The sequence below is a fragment of the Lepidochelys olivacea genome, assembly GCF_965140295.1.
Source record: "Lepidochelys olivacea isolate rLepOli2 genome assembly, chromosome: 13".
Lineage (NCBI taxonomy): Eukaryota > Metazoa > Chordata > Testudines > Cheloniidae > Lepidochelys > Lepidochelys olivacea.
In genome coordinates, this window is record NC_140423.1 from 37,101,943 (window position 1) to 37,126,381 (window position 24,439).

Below are 24,439 nucleotides of genomic sequence, written 5' to 3' on the forward strand. Positions count from 1 at the left end.
ATCTTACATTTTTACTGGCTGCGAACTGAGTCCGAAATCACTTCTTTAGACCCCAGGCTGCCCTGTTCCCACAAGTAGCCGTATACCTGTGTCAGACCCACACATGCCCATCCCATCCCATCCCATCCCATCCCATGTTCTAGCCCCTACAACCCACATGTTGCTCTTGGCTTTTGCAGCAAGATCACTGTCATCCTGGGAGCCCATGACATTACCAAATGGGAAGGGAGCCGACAAGTGATCCCTGTGAGACGCCAGTACCCCCACAAGGATTATAACAAGGAGTCCTATAACAATGACATCATGCTGCTGCAGGTACTGCCCCATCCCATCCCACCCCCACAAGAGATCTCACACAGCTGCCGGTACCTCCCCCATCCCATCCCCCTGCCCCCAGTGACCTCACACAGCTGCAGGTATCTCCCCCATCCCATCCCCCTGCCCCCAGTGACCTCACACAGCTGCAGGTACCTCCCCATCCCATCCCCCTGCCCCCAGTGACCTCACACAGCTGCCGGTACCTCCCCCATCCCATCCCCCTGCCCCCAGTGACCTCACACAGCTGCAGGTATCTCCCCCATCCCATCCCCCTGCCCCAGTGACCTCACACAGCTGCAGGTATCTCCCCATCCCATCCCCCTGCCCCCAGTGACCTCACACAGCTGCCGGTACCTCCCCATCCCATCCCCCTGCCCCCAGTGACCTCACACAGCTGCAGGTATCTCCCCATCCCATCCCCCTGCCCCCAGTGACCTCACACAGCTGCAGGTATCTCCCCATCCCATCCCCCTGCCCCCAGTGACCTCACACAGCTGCAGGTATCTCCCCATCCCATCCCCCTGCCCCCAGTGACCTCACACAGCTGCCGGTACCTCCCCATCCCATCCCCAGTGACCTCGCAGTCATGGGTTTGCCTGTTTCTGGGGGTTGGGGTGTGTCTCTGTGTCCCTGAGTGCGACCCTCACATTGATCTTCATCGGTCTTGTGTCTCAGCTGGCAAAGAGAGCGAAGCTGAACAAATCGGTGGATACCATCTCCCTGCCCCGCGCCAGCGAGAGAGTTGAGGCCGGGGCCACCTGCAGCGTCGCCGGCTGGGGCCGCACTCACACAGATTGTACATCGACCCCGGCCAGGCTCCAGGAGGTGGACGTGTTGGTGATGCAGGATGCTGCATGTCCTACGAATACTTACAGGCCATACCGCTACTATAATGCTTCCACCATGATGTGTGTGGGGGATCCAAAGACGGGCAAAGACTCTTGGAAGGTGAATGTCCTTCTGGCTTCAAGCATCCTCGATAAATCATTATTAATGAGGCTGCTGGTGTTGCAATCAGGCCTACGAGCAGCTGTCAGCGATCAGGCCCCACTGCGCTGTATAAATGAAGGGGAAAATATCGGGTCTTCTCCCAGGGGGAGGCAGAGAACAGTTCTAGGGGTGGGGGCACGGGGGCTCAGACCAGCTGGATACTGGGGGAGCCAATCAGGGAATGGGTGGACATAGGGGGATGTCACTGAGCTGTGCGTCAGCGGGAATGACTCACTGAGCTGTTCTCCACCTGTGACTTGTTCTATTTCACAGGGCGATTCTGGAGGCCTCCTGGTGTGCAGGAATACAGCCCAGGGCATCGTCTCTTGGGGGCCTCCCACCCCTCCCGGGGTGTACACGAAAGTCTCCACCTTCATCCCCTGGATACGGGCAACGATGAAAAGGCTGCAGCCCAGAGCCAAGCCGGGAATAGCAGCGGGGGCTGGAGCTGCATCGCTTCTGTCCTCTGGTGATGCCCAGATGTAGGTCCTGCTTTGCAGATTGGCTGAGCTCCCCTCTCCCCAGGATAGCCCCCTCAGCCATCGCTCCACTCAGGCAGTGCCCAACCCATAAGCATCAAGGCAGTGAGCCTAGGGGAAATAAGGAGCCAGGTTCAAGACCACATCCCTTTGGTTCCCTTGGCAATCCAAACCCCGACCCTTAGGCTAGGGAAACAGCTGGTTTATTTCCTCGAGGGTAACAGACATAAACCAAATCCTGGGTCAGACCTGGCGGTTTGTAGCTCTCCCCCATGTCAGCTGGTTGAGTGATCATTTATTGGGGGATTTTCATTGTTACCTGACCTGCTAACTCCTGTGAAAACTGCAGCCTGCCCTGGCCTCACTGGACCTATCCCATGGGTTAGTTCATCGGGCTGGCCACCACCCGTTTCAAATACTCCTGTTCCCAGTGCTGGGAAGGCCAGTGGGAAGGGAATGCAGAAAAGGCTGCACTGAACGGATTGCAGATCCATCCCCGGCGCTGATCGCCTCCTTCCCACCTTCCCTGCCGCGCGGCCTGCTGCATTTCGCTCCCTGCTACATTGCCAGCAATGAATAAAAATGAAGTTACCAAAAAAAAATAAAGTGTTTCAGGTATTGAGCCATCAACCCAAGCTGTGAAATCCAGAGCAGCTGCTGCATCGGCCAGGGCCAGGCGGGAATTCACCCCTACAGGGGAAGGCTGGGCTCGTGGTTAATGCACTAAGCTGGGACTTAGGACACATTGTATGGGGAGATTTTGGCAAACCAGTAAAGTGCCTGAAACCACTACTGCTTATTGCTAAATGCAGCCAAGTCAGCAGGCCTTAAAGTGGCCATGCAGCAGCCTCAGCTTGACCAAGGCAGGAGGGGAGGGGGTTTGGGTGACACAGAAGGGGCAGCTTGACCCCGCGTCCTTCCTGATAAGAATTGTGTTGAAGCTGCTGATACATGCATTTTAGAAGAGCCCCAGGAATGTCTACTGGGGCCTCAAGACTGCAAACTATGGAAAAACCCACACCTGGTTAATCAATAATCAGAAGGGACCTCTTGCTTGACCATTGACACTGCTTGTTTAATAAGTTTTCTTTAAGGGACATGTCATTGTATTACTAATCTATAAATAAGGGGGAAAAGTTTGAGGTAGTTGGACTGGACTCTCCCTCTGGATGAATCTTGTGTTCCCCACCGGCGCTGTGCCACTCGAGAGCCACACTCAGCTTCGGTAATTATCGAGGGTTGGGGGTGTTTTACTAACCTGTTTAGCTTTAAGTGAAAGCACTCTTGTGTCGTCCTATATGTGCCAGCCATCTATCGGTTGGACGGCTGTGTCTCCCCTGATTTATTTCCTGACACCACCTCGCACAGAGTAAAAGTTACCAAGAGCTTTGGGTTGAAAGAACTCCGGGTAACAACATCACATGGATTTTTTCCCTACACATTATAGAAAGGTGCTCAAGGGGCCACACATCCTCTTCCCAAGTGTGATGTGATGGTCTATAGCTGACACCAACTAACCTCTCATGTGTTTTATCTGGTAGGACATTGATCCATAAGTATCCAGGATCATTTTCTTCCCAGTTATCAGTGACTTGGAAACAGGTGGTGCCATTTTTGACATTGAGTGCACGCCCTCCCCTTTTGTCCACTTGATCCTTCCTGATCAGCTGGTAATCATGGATTTTAACCGTCCAGTCACAGGAATCATCCCACCAGGTTCCAGTCACACCTGCTACATCAAACTGCTGCTCCGAGAGGAGCAATTCCAGTACCTTGTGTTTGTTCCCCAGACTCCTTGCACTGGTGCAGGGGCAAGCCACGAATTTCTTCTCTTCATTTAGTTGGGGTTCCTGGATTAATTTTGTTCTTGATTTTTGCTGAGAGCTCATTTCTTCCCCCTTTTTACCCTCCCCTTTTCTTATTAGTTTAGCCCCCCGCCTTGACTCCTCTAACCAACCTGTCCCCATGGAGATTGGTCTCCCTTCTCCTGAGGTGGAGGCCATCCAAACTCTACAGCCCCCTCTCCCCATAGAAGATAGACTGATGTTCCACAAACCCTCCACCCCCACACCACCAACATAGAGAGTAATCAGACTCCACCTCAGCCTGCATTTTAGGCTAATCCAGCCCAGCTCTTTCACTCTCCTCTCGTCAGACCTTCTCTCTGGTCCCCTGAATGCCCTCACAGCCCTTCTCTGCATCTGCTCCGGTCTGAATTCCTCTGTCCTGCACACGGGTGGCCCAAATTGGTTCCAGATGGGAAGCTGGGTTGACGGCATCTCCTGGCGCACCCTGAAGAGTGATGGGAGGTGTTTGTTGAGGTTGCAGCACTGGTCCAGGACAGCTGGAGTGTGGTATCACACGCACCCAGGAAAGATGCCCAGTGGCAGGCCTGGCTCCAGGAGCCTGCCTTGGGAGCTCCAGAGCTAGTGGCAGTGGCTTGGCTTGGCCCAGATGTATCTCGCTCAGAATCACGTGAGGCCTGGCATTTGGGTCTGCTTGTCACAGATTAGCTCCTGCACGGTGGGGCTGAATCAGGTGAAACTGGGATGATGCCTCCCCCTCTATAGGCAGAGGCAGGGGGAGCCAGAAATGGAGAGGTTGCACCCCTTAGAAAGCCCACATGACACACGCACAGGCCTGTGGGAGATTGATGTGGCTTCTTACTGAGACCCTCAGAAACTTCAGGGTCATCATGCACATTGTAAGGAGAGTGATCACTTTAGATAAGCTATTACCAACAGGAGAGTGGGGTTGGTTGGGGGTGTGTGAAACATGCACACACTGTGGTTCCTGTGCCATGGAAGCACTTGGTGCAGCCAAGGAAGTGGAAGAAGAGCTGGGCCACGCAGCCCTAGCAGGAGATGGCCCCACCGCCTGGCAGAAAGCTGGCCACGACCTTGGGCACGACCACCGAGGAGGCCATCATGTCGAGGAAGGACAGGTGGCAGAGAAACCAGTACCTGGGCTTGTGCAGCTGGGGCTCCCGGGCCACTGCCAACAAGATGACAGGTTTCAGAGTAACAGCCGTGTTAGTCTGTATTCGCAAAAAGAAAAGGAGTACTTGTGGCACCTTAGAGACTAACCAATTTATTTGAGCATAAGCTTTTGTGAGCTACAGCTCACTTCATCACTTCAGCAAGATGAGCAGGTTCCCACACAGCATCAACAGGTAGATGAGGAGGAAAAAAAGGAACAAGGGAACCCACAGCTCTGGGGGGGTATGGGAGCCCCACCAGGATGAAATGGGTTCAGCTGGGATCAGTTCCCACACTCCATTCGCTCGGTCTGTGTTTTTGAAGGTGAACCCGGGGTGTTAATTAATGAGCAGAGAAGCAATGGATGATCTTTGCAGCAGCATTTGGGACAAGATTCACTCCTGTGCCAGGGGAAGAATCCAGCCCAGAAGCTCTGACTCCCAGCCTCTTCCCCTCTGCTCTACGCCACTTGACCCTGCTCAACTCCAAGAGCTGGGACCTGAACTTACGAGTCCTGGCAAACAACCCCCCTTGCTGTAACCCTCTGGACTCCACTTACCTCCCAGAGCTGGAAATATAACCCAGGAGACCTGACTCACATCCCCTCCTCACCCCTGACATCTCACTTACCACCCAGAGCTGTGAAAATAATCCAGAAGCCCCACCCCACCCCCAATCTTACCCACTGGACCCCATTCCCTTCCCGGGGCTGGGGTTACAACCCTACAACCCAGGAGACCTGCTCCCAGTGTCCCCTCCTCATCTTCTAACTCCCTGCAGCCCACACTTGACAACAGGAAGTCCTTCTAGAGCCCCCCATCTGAGGAATTAGGTGTCTAGTCCTCATGCTAGTCCCACTGTGCAGGTGTGGATTTCAACCGGGGTGCTCCACAGATCAGAAGGGGATAAAACTTTCCACTTTGGGGTCAAACTCAACTTCTAAGTGACCTGGGATAGGAAAAAAAACACTCTGGAAAGTCAATACTGGAACTGTGCCCTGCAGAGGTTTTTGCCCTTCCCCTGATGTTGCCAGTTCAGGCCACCATCAAGGAGCAAGTGGCTGTTCTGTGGCATGAAGGACTCACTTACCATGGGAAATGGGAATGCAACCCTAAGCAGGGTTGTCAGGGTGGTTAGGAATAATTTGCCTAAGGAGGTTGTGGAATCTCCATCATTGGAGATTTTTAAGAGCAAGTTAGACAGACATCTGTCAGGGATGGTTTAGATCAGGGGTGGGCAAACTTTTTGGCCTGAGGGCCACATCTGGGTATAGAAATTGTATGGCAGGCCACGAATGCTCACAAAATTAGTGGTTGGGTGCAGGTGGGTGTGAGGGCTCCGGCTGGAGGTGCAGGCTCTGGGGTGGGGCTGGGGGTGAGGACTTGGGGGTGCAGGAGGGTGCTCCGGGCTGGGACTGAGGGGTTTGGAGGGAGGGAGGGGGATCAGGGCTGGGACGGGGGGTTTGGGAACGGGAGGGGGTCGGGAGGACAGGCTCCCAGTGGCGCTTACCTCAAACAATTCCCAGAAACAGTGGCATGTCCCTCTTCCGGCTCCTATGCAGAGGTGCGGCCAGGCGGCTCTCCGCGATGCCCTGTGTGCAGGCACTGCCCCTGCAGCTCCCCTTGGCTGCAGTTCCCAGCCAATGGGAGCTGCAGAGGTGGTGCTTGGGGTGGGGCAGCATGCAGAGCCTCCTGAATGCCCCTACGTTAGGAGCCAGAGTGGAGTTGTGATGCTGCGTCTGGGAGCCATGCGGAGTGGGGCAAGACCCCGAACCTGCTCCCCAACTGGAGCACCGGAACGGGACAAGCCTCAGACCCCACTTCCCGGCGGGAGCTCGAGTGCCGGATTAAAATGTCTGGAGGGCCAGATGTGGCCCCTGGGCTGTAGTCTGCGCACCTCTGGTTTAGATGGTACTTGGTCCTGCCATTAGTGCAGTAGACTGGACTTGATGACCTCTCAAGGTTCCTTCCAGTCCTACGTGACTATTAGTCTATGATTCAGTCATGGTGAGAACAATGGGAGATATATGGCCATCAAACTGGGCGCATTATTTCCTGAGTCTCATTAAGAACAGTGGGAGATGGCAGCCTTGTGGGAAGAGGGCAGATCTACATGTACCTCTTGTAGGAGCATGTTGTTCATCAGACCCTTCTGAGGAGAAATTTTCATGTATGAAAAAAAATTGGGGGGATGGACCATGGACCCTAATTAAAGTCTCCAACTGTAGCCAACACACAAGATTTCAAGTAATTTTAACTATCTGGGAAGTTCGACACCTCAGAGCTATTTCGTTGTTAAGATCCTTCACCTCAAAGAAATGATCTGACACCAGGTGTTAATATTAAAAGAACCCATTTTAACCCATCAACAAATTAACTGATTTATTTGTAAATCATGAGAAAGGTCATCCTGTGCCCAGAGAGTAAGAGCTGTAATATTTTACTATGCTGTGATTTTTTTCATGGATTCCTGGATTTTAAGGCCAAGATTAGATCTTCTAGTAACAGAGGCCAGAGAATTTCATAAGGTTTCTCCTGTAGTGAGTCCAATAACTTGTCTTTCACTAAAGCGTATCTTCCAGAAAGGCATCCCACCTTGATCTGAAGACTTAAAGAGATGGAGAATCCACCATTTCCCTTGGTTGCTTGTGTTAATAATTGACCACCTTTCCTGTTAAAAAAATTCATGGCTTGTTTCTAATTTGCGCTCGTCCAACAATAGTGTCCAGTCATTAGTTCTTGTTGTGCCTTTCTCTGCTAGATGAAAGAGGTGATTAGTACCTGGTCTTTTCTCCCCACGAAGGTTCTTATACACTGTCATCAAGTCACCTCTCAATCTTCTTTCTGATAAGCTACATAGATTGACCCCCTTAAACCTCTGTGGAGCAAATTTTTCCAGCCCTCAGGTCATTTTTATAGCTCTTCTCTGAACCTTCTCCAATTCCTTTGTATGTAACAAAGGTATTGAATCCTTACTTTAAGTCCAAGCCTCAGCTCCACCTTAACAATGGAACTGTGGTCAACCACCTCCATACTGGTACAGCTACGTAGGTCAAAACAAACTGTTCAGACATTAAAGTATTTAAGAAGCAGCCCATCCTTGCCAGCTGTCATTTCACTGAAATGATGTAAAATCCAATGATTGCTCAGTAGGCTGATGCCTCTATTTCCACTTTCTCTGGGAAGCTTTTCTCAGGGATGAAAGAAGAAAGATCAAAAACACTTCCTCCTTTAAAGGTTTACTCTTCACTTCAACTGTTTCACCTGGAATATGAGCACAGCAGGATACTTGAAACCTCCAGCTCCGGGAAACAAACCCAACCACTCCACAAAGTGGGTTAAGTAAATACTTCACCTGTACATGGGCAATACCATAACTAACCGCTGCAGAGTGTCTTACATGATCCCCCGAAGCACAGAATCATAGCATCACAGAAAAGTAGGGCTAGAAGAGATCTCGATAGGTCATCTAGTCCAACCTGCCCACTCTGAGACAGGACAAAATATGCCTAGACCATCCCTGACAGGTGTTTGTCTAACCTTTTCTTAAAAGCCTCCAGTGATGGGGATTCCACAATCTCCCTTGGAAGCCTGTTCAAGACATTAACTATCCTCAGAGTCTGAAAGATTTTCCTAATATCTAACCTAAATCTCCTTTACTCCAGATTAAACTCATTACGTCTTCTCCTACCTTCAGCTGACATGGGGAGCAATTTGTTACCATCCCCTTTATAACAGCCATTAACGTATTTGAAGACTGTGTACTTGGCGTGGTTCACCCCTATCTCAGACATCTGCCCCTTTTGCGGTGTGAAGGGAACCCTGGCGCACATATACCTGGAGTGCGCCAGGCTGCAGCCTCTAGTCCGGTTCCTTATGAACCTTTTGTTAAGATTTTGGTTGCACTTTTCCCCTCACCTCCTTATCTGTGCACTCCCTATCTGTGGCCCCACAAAGTCCTGGTCAGCCTCCTCCTGATCCTGGCTAAAATGGCCATCTATAAAACCAGAGTGAGGAGGTTGGCTGATGGAGTCTCCTGTGACTTGGGGCCTATTTCCAATCCTCCGTCCGTTCACGCCTCCGGGCAGAGTTCCTCTGAGCGGCGTCCACTGACTCCCTTGACGCCTTTGAGGAGCAGTGGGCGCTGTCCAGGGTTCTCTGCTCGGTGTCCCTGTCCGGTTCCCTTTGTTTGACCCTTTGACCACTCTCCTGTCCCTGTTATTTCATTAGTTGTCCCCCGTATTTATTTGGTGTCCAGATCCTGTGGATCCCCCTCTTGGAGGGGGAATCCTTTAGTAGTGGGTGGGCTTCGCCCGCCCACTTCCTGGATCCCAAAAGGGCTACTCTGCTGTACCCAACTGGCCTGGGTCTATCACAGTATGTAAATGCTACACCCACACTTTGAATACTGCATGCAGTTCTAGTCACCCCATCTCTAAAAAGATATATTAAAATTGGGAAAGGTACAGAGAAGGGCAACAAAAATTATTAAGGGTATGGAACAGATTCCATATGACAAAAGATTGAAGACTGGGACTGTTCAGCTTAGAAAAGAAATGGGATATGATGAGGTCTATAAAATCGTGACTGGTGTGGAGAAAGTAAATAATGAAATATTATTTACACCTTCACATAATACAAGAACTATGGGCACCAAATGAAATTAATAGGCAGCAGGTTTAAAACCAAACTAAGGAAGTACTTCTTCACACAACGCTCAGTCAACCTGTGGAACTCATTGCTAGGGGATGTTGTGAAGGCAAAAAGATGTTGTGAAGGCAAAAAAGAACTAGATAAGTTCCTGGAGGATAAGTCCATCAATGGCTATTAGCCAAGATTGCCTGGGATGTCACCCTAAGCCTCTGACTTCCAGATACTAGGACTGGATGACAGCAGATGGAGCACTCGATAAATTGCCCTTTTCTTTTCATTCCCTCAGTAGCACTTGGCACTTGCCACTGTCAGAAGACAGGATACTGGGCTAGATGGACCATTGATCTGATCCAGCATGTCCATTCTTATGTCGATTACATTGTTGGCTCATATTAAGTTTGTCATCCATCTAGTACTGGCTATCATTGGAGGCAGAATGCTGTACTAAATTGAACTCTGGCCAGCAATATCTATGAATCCACAGTGCTCTTCTTTCTAAGAATGAGGAATATGCTTCTCTCTCTCTCTCTCTCTCTCTCTCTGTCTCTTTCTGTCTCTCTATCTGTCTGTCTGTCTATCTCCCCATGTGTCACTCAACCAAGATTTACTTGTAAATTGTCAGACAATTCACCATGTGCTTCTTCCTCACTAAATTATATCATTTTCTTTTCTGCCTTCAGACAAAAGTCCATAGCAATAGGAACCACGTTAGGGACAAATGCAAAGGCAGAATGTCACCCATGTGCTGAAATTCACCTTCCTGGGATTTTCTGAGGCACAGGAATGGAAGATTGACTTTTTCCTGCTCTTTCTAGCCATCTACCTGTTGACTCTGCTGGGGAATCTTGTCAGCCTGTTGACCATCAGTCTCAGCCCTCAGCTACTCTCCCCTGTGTACTAGTTCCTCAGAGAGCTGTCCCTCCTGGACATATGTCATTCTAGTGTCACGCTCCCCAGGATGCTGGCTGAGTTCCTGGCGGGCTCCCACTCCATCTCCTTTGGCTTTGCATGGCACAGCTGTATTCTTTCCACTTCTTTGGAGGTGCTGAGTGCTTCCTGCTGATGGTCATGGCCTACGACCAATACATGGCTACATGTGACCCTCTTCAGTATGCCAGCACCATGAACCAGAGGGGATTTGTCCATCTGGGGGAAGCAACAGCAGCTAATTAAAGGGAGCAGGATATGGCAGCTGGGATCAGGGTCCCTGGGCTGGAACGCAGAGTGGTGGGTTCCTCCACCGGCCACTGACAAAGTCTCCTTTAGAAGTCTGAACCAAGGGTGGCATTTAAAAGGCCCAGTGACCGGGTTGAAGTCCCGGGTGAAGGCACACAGTTTGATGGACTCTTTGCTACTCTGGAGCAGGTCCGTTTTTATACTGTGTGACTTGGCCAGAGGGCTGAGCCACTGAAGACCTGGAAGGGGGTTGGCAACCTGGGAGGGTGGGGGTGTGAGGAGGTCATGAGCGGAAAAAGATTGCAGTATCACACATAGCTTCTAGGAGGGCACTCAGGAGGTGGGTAGCCTCGATCCCAGGAGCCCAGGTGAAACTTAATGTCTCTGGTGCTCACCCTGTGAAATGGGGACAATAACCCTTCCCTACCTCACAGCCGTGAGGATAGATTCACTGGTGTAAGTGAATTCAGGGGGTGGGGGGGGGGTCATAGAGGAACCAGCGAGAGGCATGCCCTCAAAGTCTCCAGACTCCAGCCCTAGGTGGCCTTAGCTCAGCCAGATGCCAGGAAGAAGGACCTTTGAAATAGGAGATTTGGATGGAAATTTTCTGGGGAAATGTTCCTGACTTTTTAGTTGGAAAATGCCAATACACCAAAATGAAAACTGCTCGCGAAGCAGTTTTGCATTCAGTGGAACACCCAACTCAAAACATTTTTGGCTAGAAAAGTTTCAACGATAGTTTGAGGAGTTTTAACTTCATTTTGAAATGTAGTAAATATACACTAAAACGTTTAAAAGGGAAAAAAGTTATCATAGAAGGTTAACAGAGAAATAACATAGAAATAAAACATTGTTAAATTATCTAAAAACAACATTTTTTTATTTTATTATTTTTTTATTTCAGAAATTTTGTGGGTTTTTTAAAATTTTTTGATTCACCCAAATTATTTTTTTTCAGATTTTTAACTCACAAACATTTTGACTTTTCATCCTGATTTATAACAGGAACAATTTCAAAATGCCAAAAACTTCCATGGAATGGGAAAACCATCTGCTGCCCAGGCCTGCTTTGAAAGCAGACCTGCTCTCGTATAGTCCGAGAGCCATGCACCGAGGAGACTACATGTTACTACCAAGAGTCAAAGTGAATTTTCTCAGTGTAAGAAGACAGAGGGGCAATAACTCCCATGATGCCTTGGCAAATTACTCCAGCTGGGGGTACGACCTGCTCATTAGAGCTGCCTCTGTAACTGGAATGGAATTAACAAAGTTAGCATGTAGCCAGAAAGTGAAGGGTAAAATATCTTCTTTGACCAAAAAGTGCCATGAGGTTTCCAAACACTCCCTGCTGAGCCCCACAAGACCACTCTCTGCAGCAGAGCGCCCCTTGCTGCCATGCTGGGACATGGGGGTCAGCAATGACTCAGAGAGGACAGGGCCATCTACTGAGCCCCCCACTGTCCTTCCAGCAATACAATGCCCCCCTAGGAGCTTGCTGGGACACTGGGCTTGGCACTGACTCCAAGCAGAGCGCACATCCTAATGAGTAACCCACTCCACTCTCTGCAATACAGCACCATCTCGCAGAGCCCCGGGCTCAGGACTGGCTCAGAGCAGGAGGCCAGGCCTGGAATATCAGGGAGAGCAGTTTTCTGTGAGAATTGCTGCATTACATTAAAGAAACACAGGACCTTCGGTGTAATGCCCATAGTGATCACCAGATGCAACCTGCACGAGCCACCCGTTCTAGCATGGCCACAGACTTTCCTCTCTGATGAAATACATGAACGAGCTCTTTCACTTTGCCCCAAACAACGATTCTAATAAGGGCCATTGGAGTTTGCCAGTGGGAGGGCATCATTATGTGCTTTAAAACACAGCCAATGTCAACAGTTTAACACTGACCTAGCTCTGTGTGACCAGGGGAGTGAAATACACCGGGGGAAAAGTGGAGAGAGAACAGAGAAGGTGCAAGGTTATAAGAAGCTGCAGAAAGAAAGGACATGTCCAAGCTGAAGAAGAAACTAAATAGAGCAGAGAAAGGAATAGAAATAGAGCAACTACCTGTTAGGATTAGCATCCCACAGTGCCTCATGCCAACCAGGTGTCCCACAGTGCCTGGTACCAGCTGTGTCAGAGGCAGGGGCAAGGACCCTGAAGTGGGCAACTCTGGGCTAATCTCCACATGCAAGTTTCCCCTTAAGCCCTTCCAGGCTGAGGTTGGCTTCACGTGGGGGACAAGGCTACATTCTATGTGAAGGGTTGGGTGCGGGAGATGTAGAGGGGTGAAGGCCAAGGGAGATCTCAGGGCATGGCATGGAGCAGGTGAGAATGGCTTAGCATGCTGGCCATAGCAGCCCAGCTTGGACGCATAGCCAGGCACCACAGCCGGATGTGTGGATTCATAGACTGATAGATTAATGCCAGAGGAGACCAGCAGCAGCATCTAATCTGACCTCCTGGATACCACAGAATGTCATGCCCAATAACTCATGTCTCACTAACACCTATTTCAACAAAGGCCATCTTGACTCGAAGATCGCAAAAGTCAGAGCATGCCTTACTTCCCTTTAGAGTCCATTCCCACGGCTAATCACCCTCACACATATCAATGTGAACTTTGTTTGTAATTTGAATGTGTCTCTGTTTAACTCTGGGGTTCTGTTCCTGGGTGTGGGAGAAGAGGAGGGTCTAGTGGGCTGAAGCATTGGAGCTGGGAGCCAGGACTCCTGGGTTTAGGCTGACCAGATAGCAAGTGTGAAAAATGGAGACGGAGGTGAGGGGTAATAGGAGCCTATATAAGAAAAAGCCTCAAATATCTGGACTGTCCCTATAAAATTGGGACATCTGGTTACTTTACATGAATTCAAAGCTGGCTCGGGAAGGCAAATGGGGTTCAGTGGGGGCTGAGATTCGGCCCATGCAGGAATGGGGAGTGCGATCTACTGGATTAGAGCAGGGCAGGCTAGATGTCAGAACACCTGGATTCTATCCCCAGAGATGGGAAGGGATTGGGGTCCCCTGCACTCGCTGATAGAGACCGCACTGACCTTCCAGCTGCCCTATGGCCAGGGGAACCGAGTGGGATACATCTTCTGTCATATTCTGGCTGTGCTGAAACTGGCCTGCGGGGACATGGCGCTCAACCAGCTGATGACATTTTTGGATATTGGCTTCCTGACCTTCACCTGCTTCCTGCTGATCCTGACATCCTATGTCTACATTATCTCGGCCATCCTGAGTATCCACTCTGCCGAGGGCAGGCACTGGGCCTTCTCCACCTGCGAGGCTCACGTCACCATGGTGGTGACCTACTATGTCCCTGTGGTCTTCATCTACCTGAGGCCAGGTTCCCAGCACAGTGTGGACAGGGTGGTGGCTGTATTCTACACCACGGTGATCCCGCTCCTGAACCCCTTCATCAACATGCTGAGGAACAAGGAGATGAACGATCATAGAATCATAGAATATCAGGGTTGGAAGGGACCTCAGGAGGTCATCTAGTCCAACCCCATGCTCAAAGCAGGACCGATCCCCGACTAAATCATCACAGCCAGGGCTTTGTCAAGCCTGACCTTAAAAACCTCAAAGGAGGGATATTCCACCACCTCCCGAGGTAACGCATTCCAGAGTTTCACCACCCTCGTAGTGAAAAAGGTTTTCCTAATATCCAACCTAAATCTCCCCCACTGCAACTTGAGACCATTACTCCTTGTTCTGTCATCTGCTACCACTGAGAACAGTCTAGAGCCTCCTCTTTGGAACCCCCTTTCAGGTAGTTGAAAGCAGCTATCAAATCCCCCCTCATTCTTCTCTTCTGCAGACTAAACATCCCCAGTTCCCTCAGCCTCTCCTCATAAGTCATGTGTTCCAGTCCCCTCATCATTTTTGTTGCCCTCCGCTGGACTCTTTCCAATTTTTCCACATACTTCTTGTAGTGTGGGGCCCAAAACTGGACACAGTACTCCAGATGAGGCCTCATCAATGTCGAATAGAGGGGAACGATCACGTCCCTTGATCTGCTGGCAATGCCCCTACTTATACATCCCAAAATGCCATTGGCCTTCTTGGCAACAAGGGCACACTGTTGACTCATATCCAACTTCTCGTCCACTGTAACCCCTAGGTCCTTTTCTGCGGAACTGCTGCCGAGCCATTCGGTCCCTAGTCTGTAGTGGTGCCTTGGATTCTTCAGTCCTAAGTGCAGGACTCTGCACTTGTCCTTGTTGAACCTCATCAGATTTCTTTTGGCCCAATCCTCCAATTTGTCTAGGTCCCTCTGTATCCTATGATGAGGATCCTGTATCCTAGGATGCCCTGATGAGACTGAGGGACAGCAAACTGCTGGGGCCTGAGCCATGATTGTCCTGTGTCCAGCAGGAGCTGTCTGGGAATTGGACAGGGAGAGAGGGATCTGGAGATTAGCATCAGGACTTGGGGTTCTCTCGCTGGCTCTGGGAGGGGAGTGGGTTCTACCGATTGAACTCCTGGTTCCTCGGAGCTATTGGAGTTTGTTCCAATTCTCTGGTGGGTAGAGACACTCAGACTGGCACTCCTGGATTGTATTTCTGCTTCTTGGAGAGGAGTGGTGTCTGGTAGTAAAAGCAGGGAGGGCTGGGAGTTAGGACTCCTGGGTTTTTTGTTTACAGCTCTGCTGCAGGCTCCTGCATGACCTTGGGCAAATCACTTGGCATCAGTTTCCTCAGGCGTGTCATTTTCTTACTGCCTAATGTTAGGGGGCTTATTCCTTCACCCACTTACTTCCCTGGTCCTTCTCGCATGAACAGAGAGCAACAATACCCGAAGTCCAAAGGTGCAAACAATTCGATGTTTATTCGGGTGAACTTCCAGCAAGCATGATTCCAGTTTCCTTCCTTAGTATCCTCCTTCCCAGCTGTGACACCACAGAGCCTTATACCTGTGTCCCTGTTCCCATTCCTGCCCTTAGCCAAACATGATTCCAACTTCCTTACTCCCATTCCCTGTTCCCATCTCCCCCTTTAGCAAAACATGATTCCAATTTCCTTACCCAAATTCCCTGTTCCCATTTCCCCCACCCACATCCACCCCCTCCCACCCACACCCACTCACTTCCTCATTGACTACAGATTATATAGTAAAACTTGAGTTCTGCTTAGCTATACCTTAACCAATCATTTTCCTGAAATTTAACTAACCAATCCTAAAATATTGTAACATGATTATGTAACCAATTATATCCCACCACCTTAATTAGTTTACACCCAGCAAAATTAATTATACAGCAGACAGGAACAATCACAGAACCAGACAGAGATTATACAGACAAACAATAGCAAAGTGGGAATTATAATGACAAAACAATACAGAAGTGAGGATTTCACATCCCAGCTCTTGAGAAGTGAGTTCTTGCCAGACAGGATGCTATCAAACTAAGTTTCCTTTTACATTTTCTAGGCACTTCCCTTTCTCTGGAGGCGATGGGCACTATCAGGACAGGATTGTATCCTAACAGCCGAATAGCACCTTATTTCAGTGTGACTAGTTTGGAATGTGAGGATGTGACCGGTCGCTTCCCAGCTTATGGCTGCCTCTGCTGCTTAGCCAAAGGCCTTGGCCTAAGAACAGGGCCACAAACTGTCACAGTAAGAGAAGGCCCTTACACCGGCAGACAGTGATTTTGATTCTTTCTTTTGTACCTCTATAGCTAGCCAAGTGATAAGAATACACCTAAATTCTTAGAGTATAGGCCTTTACAGACAGGCCTGAATATCTATATCCTAACACCTAACACCGAGGGTTGTGAGGAGCCAGAGAAAAGCCATTCTGGCCACGTTTCAAGCTCATCTAAGAAGAGATGAATCCAAGATGTTGACTTGCTTTAGGAACACAGCAAAGGCCAAACAACATCAGACCATTGGGCCATCCATCCCATTAGTCCAGCCCTTGGAACTGTCCAAGCTCTTCCGCTCATAAAAATAACATGACGGCATATGTCACCACATGATCTTATCTTTGTAAAACTCACCCCTACCCCACCCCGGTATACCTCATGCACTTGATTTGTCTTGTCTCCGATTAGAACGTCCTCTCTTCAGGGCCTCTATCTCTGTGCAGCAGACATGTGATCCTTGCCAGGGGCCTGTAGGCATGTCGGTGTTATGAAAAATAACCTGCAATGATTCCCAGCGAAGGAAGGGTCTGTGGTGAAGGCACTGGAGTGGGACTCCACATAGGCACAGACTCCATGGGTGCTCTGGGCTGAAGCACCTACAGGGAAAAATTGGTGGGTAATGAGCATCCATCGGCAGCCCCTATATTAGTTGCCCCCACCCGCTGCTGGGCCCTGCTGACCAGCGCCTCTCCCTCCCTCCCTGTGCCTCCTGGCCGCTGCAATCAGCTGTTTTTCAGCATTTGTGAGGCTCTGAGGGGGAGAGGGGAGGAGCAAGGACGTGGCATGTTCGGGGGTGGGGGTGAAATAGGCAGGAAGAGGTGGGGCAAGGGTGGAGCAGGGAAGAAGAGGCAGGGAGGAGGAGGATTTAGGGGGAAGGGGTGGAGTGAGGTGCGGCCTAGGGCAGAGCCAGGGGTTGAGCACCCCCCTACACTTTTGAAAGTCGGTGCCAGTGGGACTCCAGACAGCCTGTGTCACTTTCACTGTGCATGCCATGGTTTCCCATCTGTAAAACGGGACTAGTGCCACTCCCTTTAGGCTGGTTAGGACATAAGCGCTTTAGGACAAGGACTGACTCTGCACAGTGCCTTAGCTCAGTTGGAGTCAATGGTTCAGATCTCCAACTCGTGTGAATTGAAGTATTTGGGGACATGTCAGTTTATACCAGTAAGGGGCTGGTCATATGGCCATATCTATATGTAGTGAGATTTCTATAACTTTCTGGCCCAGTAGAATTACTTTCCTTGGTGCTCAGTTCACTGTGTGTCGACGTAATCAATTTCTCAGTCGTAGAGGTTCACGTTCCCATCTAGTGGGTGATTTCCCCTGTGCAGGTCTGTTGAAAACCCAATTTTCCACCAAAGAAAAGCTTCAAAGGATCATTTATTACTAGTCCTTAATAAAGATGACATTGACTGACTTTTATATAACTCAAGATGTTCTCATCATCTGTACACCTGTCTGACCCTTTTTTGAAATCTAAAAAGCTCTTGGCCTCAATATTTTGTGGCCATGAGTTTGTCAGGCTAAGTGTACAAATATAAAAAATGGTTTAGGGCTTAAGTGGTATGTAACCAGTGAGCAGACCATCACACTTTTACTTTAGGTTGTGAATTTCAAAGGCACCTGCCAGGATCTAAGTGTCTAACTGCCATAGACTTTTGTCTTCCTTTGGAAATTCCAGCCTTAAAATCCAACTATTTTTTCATTTCATATTTTTACTGTTCTCTTAAATTTCACTTGTTCTCTGCCAGTCTTATAAATGGGCCCAGTCATAGAATCATAGACTATCAGGAGGTATCTAGTACAACCCCCTGCTCAAAGCAGGACCAGACCCCAACTAAATCATCCCAGCCAAGGCTTTGTCAAACCTGACCTTAAAAACCTCTAAGGAAGAAGATTCCACCCCTTTAACCTATTCCTGTGCTTCGCCACCCTCCTAGTGAAAAAGCCTTTCCTAATGTCCAACCTAAACCGCTCCAGACACTGGTTTCCAGATTTATTTTTCATTGGAACACCTAGAAAAAGCACAGAAAACTTAGAGACAAGTTCCAATCAAACAACAGCTGAGGGCAGGGGAAAAAAAGTTTTATTCCTGGGTTAGGTTTATTCCCACCGCACATTATTCAAACTTCAAGCACAACCGCGTGCAGAAGACACAATACATAAGCAGCACAAACCCAAAACACATTGTGTGTGATGAGTGTAGAGTCCTCACATTAGTTAAATCTTCTATTAGCATTTTTATTCCTTTTTTTTTTACTTATTTATCTTTCTAGCTCTATCTAAGTAGGGGTGAATTTTTAAAAAAACACCTAATTGACCTAGGAAAGTAGGTCCCATTTTCAAAAGCCATTCAGGTGCCCAGTTCTCACTGAAATTCCATGGGGACATTGGCCAGATTTTCAAAGGTATATCGCCACCTACAGGTGCAGATAGGCAACTAGTGGGATTTTCAAATGGGCCTTGGTGTTTCGGTCCAGATTCTTGTCACAGTTCAGAGCAACTGCACTGGTATTTCTCCATAGTGGTCCAGCAGGGGCATCTCCCTCAGGCTTCCAGCTCCCTACCTGTAGGCTTCCTTGGGTGGAGACCTATGTCTCTCTTCCTCCTGACTGGGGCTTTTCCAGGCTTAACAGTTCCCTTCACCATGCTATTCCCTCAAAAACCAGCCTACCTAAGCAGCCCTGCATTGCTTCTTCCCTCTGGGTGGTGCACGGCGTAATGGCCTCAGTTATGTTACCATACAGTTCTTCCTAAGCAAGCGTATTTTATTCTTAAGGTAAAAGCAATACAGAGAAAAAACATAAAAGAACCTGCATGCACAGTAATAAGCTTAGCAGAGATCACCCCAACTCCAACATGGGCTCTGTCAGGGGATTAGTCCTTCAAACCGCACAACCAGGTCTCTTCCATGGTCACCAGCTCATAACAGCCTCAGCTCAGAACTAGCTCCAGCATGACAAGTTTAGTTCATTCTTTATGCAGGATGGGGGTCTTTGATCTGGAGTTTCCAGGGGCAGGTAATCCATAGAGAATGGGTTTTTTCTCCACGCGGCATAGCTTTGAAAGACCTCCAGAGTACTCCGTGACCCCCTTCACACGTACTGTCCCAAACAGTTCTTTGAAGTTTCTCACATTTCCCCAAGATTTCATTCATCAGTCTCCTACAAAAGTTACATTCAGTCCACAATAACGCATGCACAATTGTATTTGTAATACAACAGACCCCAAAGGGATTAAACTTAATTCAATAAGGTTTATTCAGGAAATTCCCGTATCTGTCACACCTTGAAAAATCTGGCACTGGACATCTAACTCTCATTGATTTCTATTAGAAAATCTTTTGAAAATCCCACTAGGTGCCTAATTATCTTTAAAAATCTGCCATAAGGTGTAGATTTATGAAGGGGTTAAATAAATTCCACTAGGCACAAAGAGCTTCTAAATAGGCTAAGTGTTTAACTCCTATGGAAAGTAACTGGGAGTCTGGTGCCGGACTCACTCAAGGTGCTCTTAGAAACCTTATTAGGTGTCTAAAAAATGCCTTTGAAAATCTGGTCCTCAGACACGTACTTCCCACAGCCTTTCAGAGAGAATAAGACTCCTAAATGCCTCCATCAATTTTGAAAGTGAGAGTTAGGTTCCTAAATCACTTAGGTGGTTTTTGCAAATTGTACCACAAATAAGTTGATCTTTAGGGCGTGGTGAAAAATCCAGTGGTTCTCCCAGGAATTTTAGGCAGCTACCTAGGGCAGGTGCTTGGTGAGCTGTGGTTCATGCCAGAAGATGAAGGGAATTTTTTTCCTTCCCCTTTGGTTTGCAGAAGATGCTGCACTTGCTTCTGCAGATCTGTGTAATAAAGATGAGATTTTCAGAGTCTTCTACAAAATTTGGCACTCCAATTACTTTTAATTTTGATGCAGACTGAGTATGATGGGCCCTTAGGCAGCTTTGAAAATGTCAGCCTTACCGTATGTTAAACGAGAGGAAGGGATTTTCAGGAGTGTTTCTGCGATTTGTAGAACTCCAGATAGATAGAAGGGGCTGTGTGGGGATGGGGAGACACACCGAGGCTCACAGAAGCCACGATGCAAGCATGCAGATGTATTTGTAGATGTATTTCCATGCAGACTCACGTGCAATTCCTGCAGCTGCTGCACATCAATGTGCAGGCATTAGACCCCCTCTCAGTTTTTTCAGAGCCACTTTCACCTCCTTCTTCCTCAGCGTGTAGATGGCTGGGTTCAGCATGGGCGTGACCGCGTTGCCGAAGATCTGCACAGCAATCGTCAGCACTTTGCTCTGCTGGGGCTGAGTGTAGATCAGGGCACAGGGACTAAAGAACAGCGTCACCACTACCAGATGCGAGGCGCAAGTGGAGGCCGCTTTGCGCCACCCTTCGGCCGAGTTCATATTCAAGACGGAGTAGATGATCCTGATGTAGGATGCGAGGATGAGGAGGAAGCAAGTCATGGGCACCAGACCAATGTTTGTCAAGGTCACGGTCTCGATGATGTACGTGTCTGCGCAGGCCAGCTTGACCACCGGGAAGATGTCACAGAAGAAATAGTCCACCACATTGGACCCACAGTAGGGTAGCGTGAAGGTCAGGCTGGTAAGGATGGTGGCGTGGAAGGAGCTAGTGATCCAGGTGCCGGCGGCCAGGAGGGCGCACACCCTCCGGTTCATGATGAGCAGGTACCGCAGCGGGTGGCAGATGGCCACATACCTGTCATAGGCCATGACAGTGTAGAGCAGGCACTCGGTGCTGCCCAGGAAGTGCCCAAAGAAGACCTGGGACATGCACCCGCCCAGCGAGATGACTCTGCTCTGACCCCAGAGGATGGTCAGATATTTAGGGATGATGATGGAAGAGATTCCAACGTCTAGCAAGGAGAGATTGCAGAGGAAGAAATACATGGGGGTGTGCAAGCGGGGGTCAGCGAGGATGGCTGAGAAGATGGTCAGGTTGCCCAGTAGCGTACAGAGGTAGAAGGCTAAGAATATGATGAAGAGGATGGTCTGGAGGTCATCGGCATTGGGGATCCCTAAGAGGATGAAATGAGTCACCACAGTGTGGTTGACCAGCCCCATGTGAGATTTATTCCTGGGTAGGGGAGAGAAATAATGACAGTGAGTTACTGAAACAAAAAGACCTATGTCCTATAGCTGCAATGGTCACCCTTCCTTCCACTGCCCCCGTTACTCACTGTCATTTGGAGTGGTGTATATTTCTGTCACTGGGTTGCCAGTTGGGATCACGTCCTCACTGGGCTGGCGCTGATCATAGAGAGAGAAAATATCTGCCTTGAAGATCTTACTGTCCAGAGAAGAACAGACAAGGGGGACGTCTATTCTATTCTATTCTATTCTATTCTATTCTATTCTATTCTATTCTATTCTATGTTCTTCTTCTCTTCTCTCCTTACCTACTCCAATTTCTTCAGTTCTGTTCTATCTAGGCCCTTACCCCCCATTCTCACCACAGTACCTCAGAGCCTTCCATTTGTGGCTCACATTTCTTACTAGCGGTTTGTTCTCTCTCTTTCTCTCTCACCCTCTCTGCAGAGGAATGGCCGTGTGTGCAGTGCAGCGCTGTGTTTTGGTCGGGTTTTGTTGATATAAATGCATGAGCTGCGACAGGTTTGTGTTAAGAAAGAGGGGGCGGATGGAACATACAAACCAATGAATGTGGTGATGAATGACCTCAGCTTTGTTCGTGCTGTGCGTTGTTTGGGGGTATTTATGGGGGTTAGAGAGGGAAGGAAAAGGAAAGAAGGAGAAGGGGAAGAGCCACAGCCAGAGGTGGTGGAACTGGGAGCTTGACATAGTTTCCATCATATCCAGGGTTCACAGTTTGGTTGAATGGCCCTCAGCATCCTCACTCCCCATTGTTCCAGGGCCCCGAGGCACAGCTTGTCATCACTCTGCTGTGAACAGCAGGCTGGACTCTGCGGATGTGAAGGGGGCTTTCTAAGGTGAGATTTGAAGGACAATGGTGAAGTGCCTGTTTGCATTTTGCCAGGGAGTTTCCCAGGCAGGAGAGGCACAGGAAGTGGAGATACTGGTGGGTTCAGGTTCTGACAGATGGAGAGAGGAAGATAAATGATACAGAGACAGGCAGGCAGGTACTGCACAGGGAAGGATGGATGGATGGCTGGATCAACTTCTCTCTAAAGAAAATATTTGTCTGACACCTTTCTCGGCGCAAGGCAGAGACTGGCAGGTTCAGAGACAGAGACAAACTGAGGGACAAAGAGAGAAGAACTTTACCAAAGGAGCCTTACATTGGCTGCATTGGGAGAGGCCGCTCCAGCTGACAGGAATTCTCCCTTTCTGTCTCCCGGCCGTGAATCTTGTCTAGCACCATCCAGCTTTCTTATCCCAAATGGCCCATCGCCCAGGAGAGGTGCACAGCCTGGGTGCTTGGTATCCAAACGGGAGACCTAATCTGCAGCATATCACCCCACGCTGTTGCAGACCCCACTGCTTTCTCACAGCTTCCAGCCTCCTTACGGCTCTCCCTGGTCTTTAAATCTCCTTCGGGCCCTTCAGGACCAGGGCCCTCAATTCCCAAGAGGCTCCTGGTCTGAGATCTTGGAAGAGTCTTCAATGAATGGAGATTTGGCATCGTTTCAGCTAATGCTCATGGAGCTCTGGGACCAGGCCCTCAGGCAGCATCAGTAAGTGTAGCGCCATGGAACTGAATCGGCCAGATCCCTACTCTACCTCCATCCATCCATCCATCCGGATTCAAGTCTTGCTCCCCCTGACCTGATTCCTGAGCAATTCCATTGGATTCCCTGGGGCTCTCTCCCCTAGCACCTAGCCACGCACCTGGTGTAAATCAGGAGTTACACCACTAGAATCAAGGGAGCTGTGTAGATTTCTACCAGCTGAGAATCTGGCCCAGCCATTGAAGGGGGGATGGGACATTCATGCTTGTCTAGGCTCTCCGGCTCTGTGACACAAGCCAGGGAATTCCTCCCCCTCCCCGCCCCGTGGCGTGAAATAGGAGTAAACTGGGCCAGAGGTTCAGCTGGAGGGCTCTGTATCCAGCACAGCTTTCTCCTGGGTTTATATGTCCTGTTCCCCTGCCCTCATCTCTGTGTCTCTGTATGCACAGGGATGTATTCATGCAGTGATGTGGTTATGTGTGAGGGTGAAATTCACCCCTCTGCAGATGGAGGACAGCCTGCGCACGACTTCACATTGCTTTTTACAAGATACTAGAGACTCCAAGAAGAGCATCGAGTCGTTTTGGGCAGTACAGTAGGTCCCAGCAACTCCAGCTAGATCCTGGCACTGTTGTTCTGGATGCCGCTCAGACACAGGGCGAGACAGATTCTGCCTGTCAGAGCTCACTAGCTAACTAAACCAAACACAGTGAGAGTTATCAGCCACATGTTACAAGGGGAAACTGAGGCACAGTGAATTTCAGGGTGGGATTTTCAAAGGAGCCAGGCTCCCACAACTCATTCCAGTTCACTGGGCATTGGACACCCAATTCCTACTGGCTGCTGAAACTCTCAGTCAGATTGAATTGTCCAAGGTGGTAAAGGGAGGTTGTGGAAGAGCTGGGAATCTGGTCCAGATTTCCTGGGTTCCAGCCCGAGCACTGGCCGTAACAGCCTTCTCCTTCCATTGGGATGAACCTCGCTCTGCATCTCTTTAAGCTTCAGGCCTGTTCTCTTACCCTCCTCTTTGTGCAAGCAGGGTTCAGGAATCGTGGCCTTTAGAGTATTGGGGCTGATTTAACTGAACCAAAGCTGCTTCTTTACAAGCCAAGAAAGTGGAATAATAGACCCACGCCTTGTCTCGGACCCCTACTGTGCATCTGCGCTAAGGGGTCAGGAGTGGTTAGCTAAATAGGTGTGAAGTACTTTAATGTGGACATATCCACAGACCCCTGCACAGAGAGGGATGTGAGAGAGACAGGGCTAGATTAAGGGGGTTTCCAGCAATGATCTCATCCATCCATTTCCTGGTGTCCTAGCAGTGCAGTTATAATAAGGTCCCTTGTGATTCCTCTAATCTCTCTCATTTCCCGCTCTTCCTCTGGGGGGCACCGTACTTGGGAGCCAGAACGCATGGGCAGAAGCAGACATGATAATTAATCTCTGTAGATGTGTTACCCCAGCCCAGGCATAACATCCCATGAGGTGCAATGGCCACTGAGATTAATTAAAATGT

General features: G+C 49.3%; 3 protein-coding genes across 3 annotated transcripts in view; 2 read left to right on the top strand and 1 right to left on the bottom strand.

Annotated features, from left to right (window-relative positions):
- Positions 1-2,403, top strand: part of LOC311529767 (cathepsin G-like) — a 45,583-nt gene extending 43,180 nt beyond the window's left edge. The window contains exons 3-5 of the mRNA XM_084645967.1: positions 180-315; positions 994-1,266; positions 1,582-2,403. Of these exons, the coding sequence (XP_084502093.1) occupies positions 180-315; positions 994-1,266; positions 1,582-1,794 (622 nt within the window). The 3' untranslated portion in view covers positions 1,795-2,403. The remainder of the gene's footprint in view (positions 1-179; positions 316-993; positions 1,267-1,581) is intronic.
- An 11,190-nt stretch (positions 2,404-13,593) lies between these two features.
- LOC311529915 (olfactory receptor 10G6-like) lies at positions 13,594-16,720 on the top strand (the record flags this gene model as incomplete). Its single annotated transcript, XM_084646218.1, has 2 exons — positions 13,594-13,989; positions 16,655-16,720. 2 exons carry the CDS (start codon positions 13,594-13,596, stop codon positions 16,718-16,720), a joined length of 462 nt encoding a protein of 153 aa, XP_084502344.1.
- A 3,687-nt stretch (positions 16,721-20,407) lies between these two features.
- Positions 20,408-21,340, bottom strand: LOC311529916 (olfactory receptor 10D3-like; the record flags this gene model as incomplete). Its single annotated transcript, XM_084646219.1, has 1 exon — positions 20,408-21,340. The coding sequence occupies one exon, from the start codon at positions 21,338-21,340 to the stop codon at positions 20,408-20,410; it is 933 nt and encodes a 310-aa protein (XP_084502345.1).
- Positions 21,341-24,439: the final 3,099 nt, after the last annotated feature.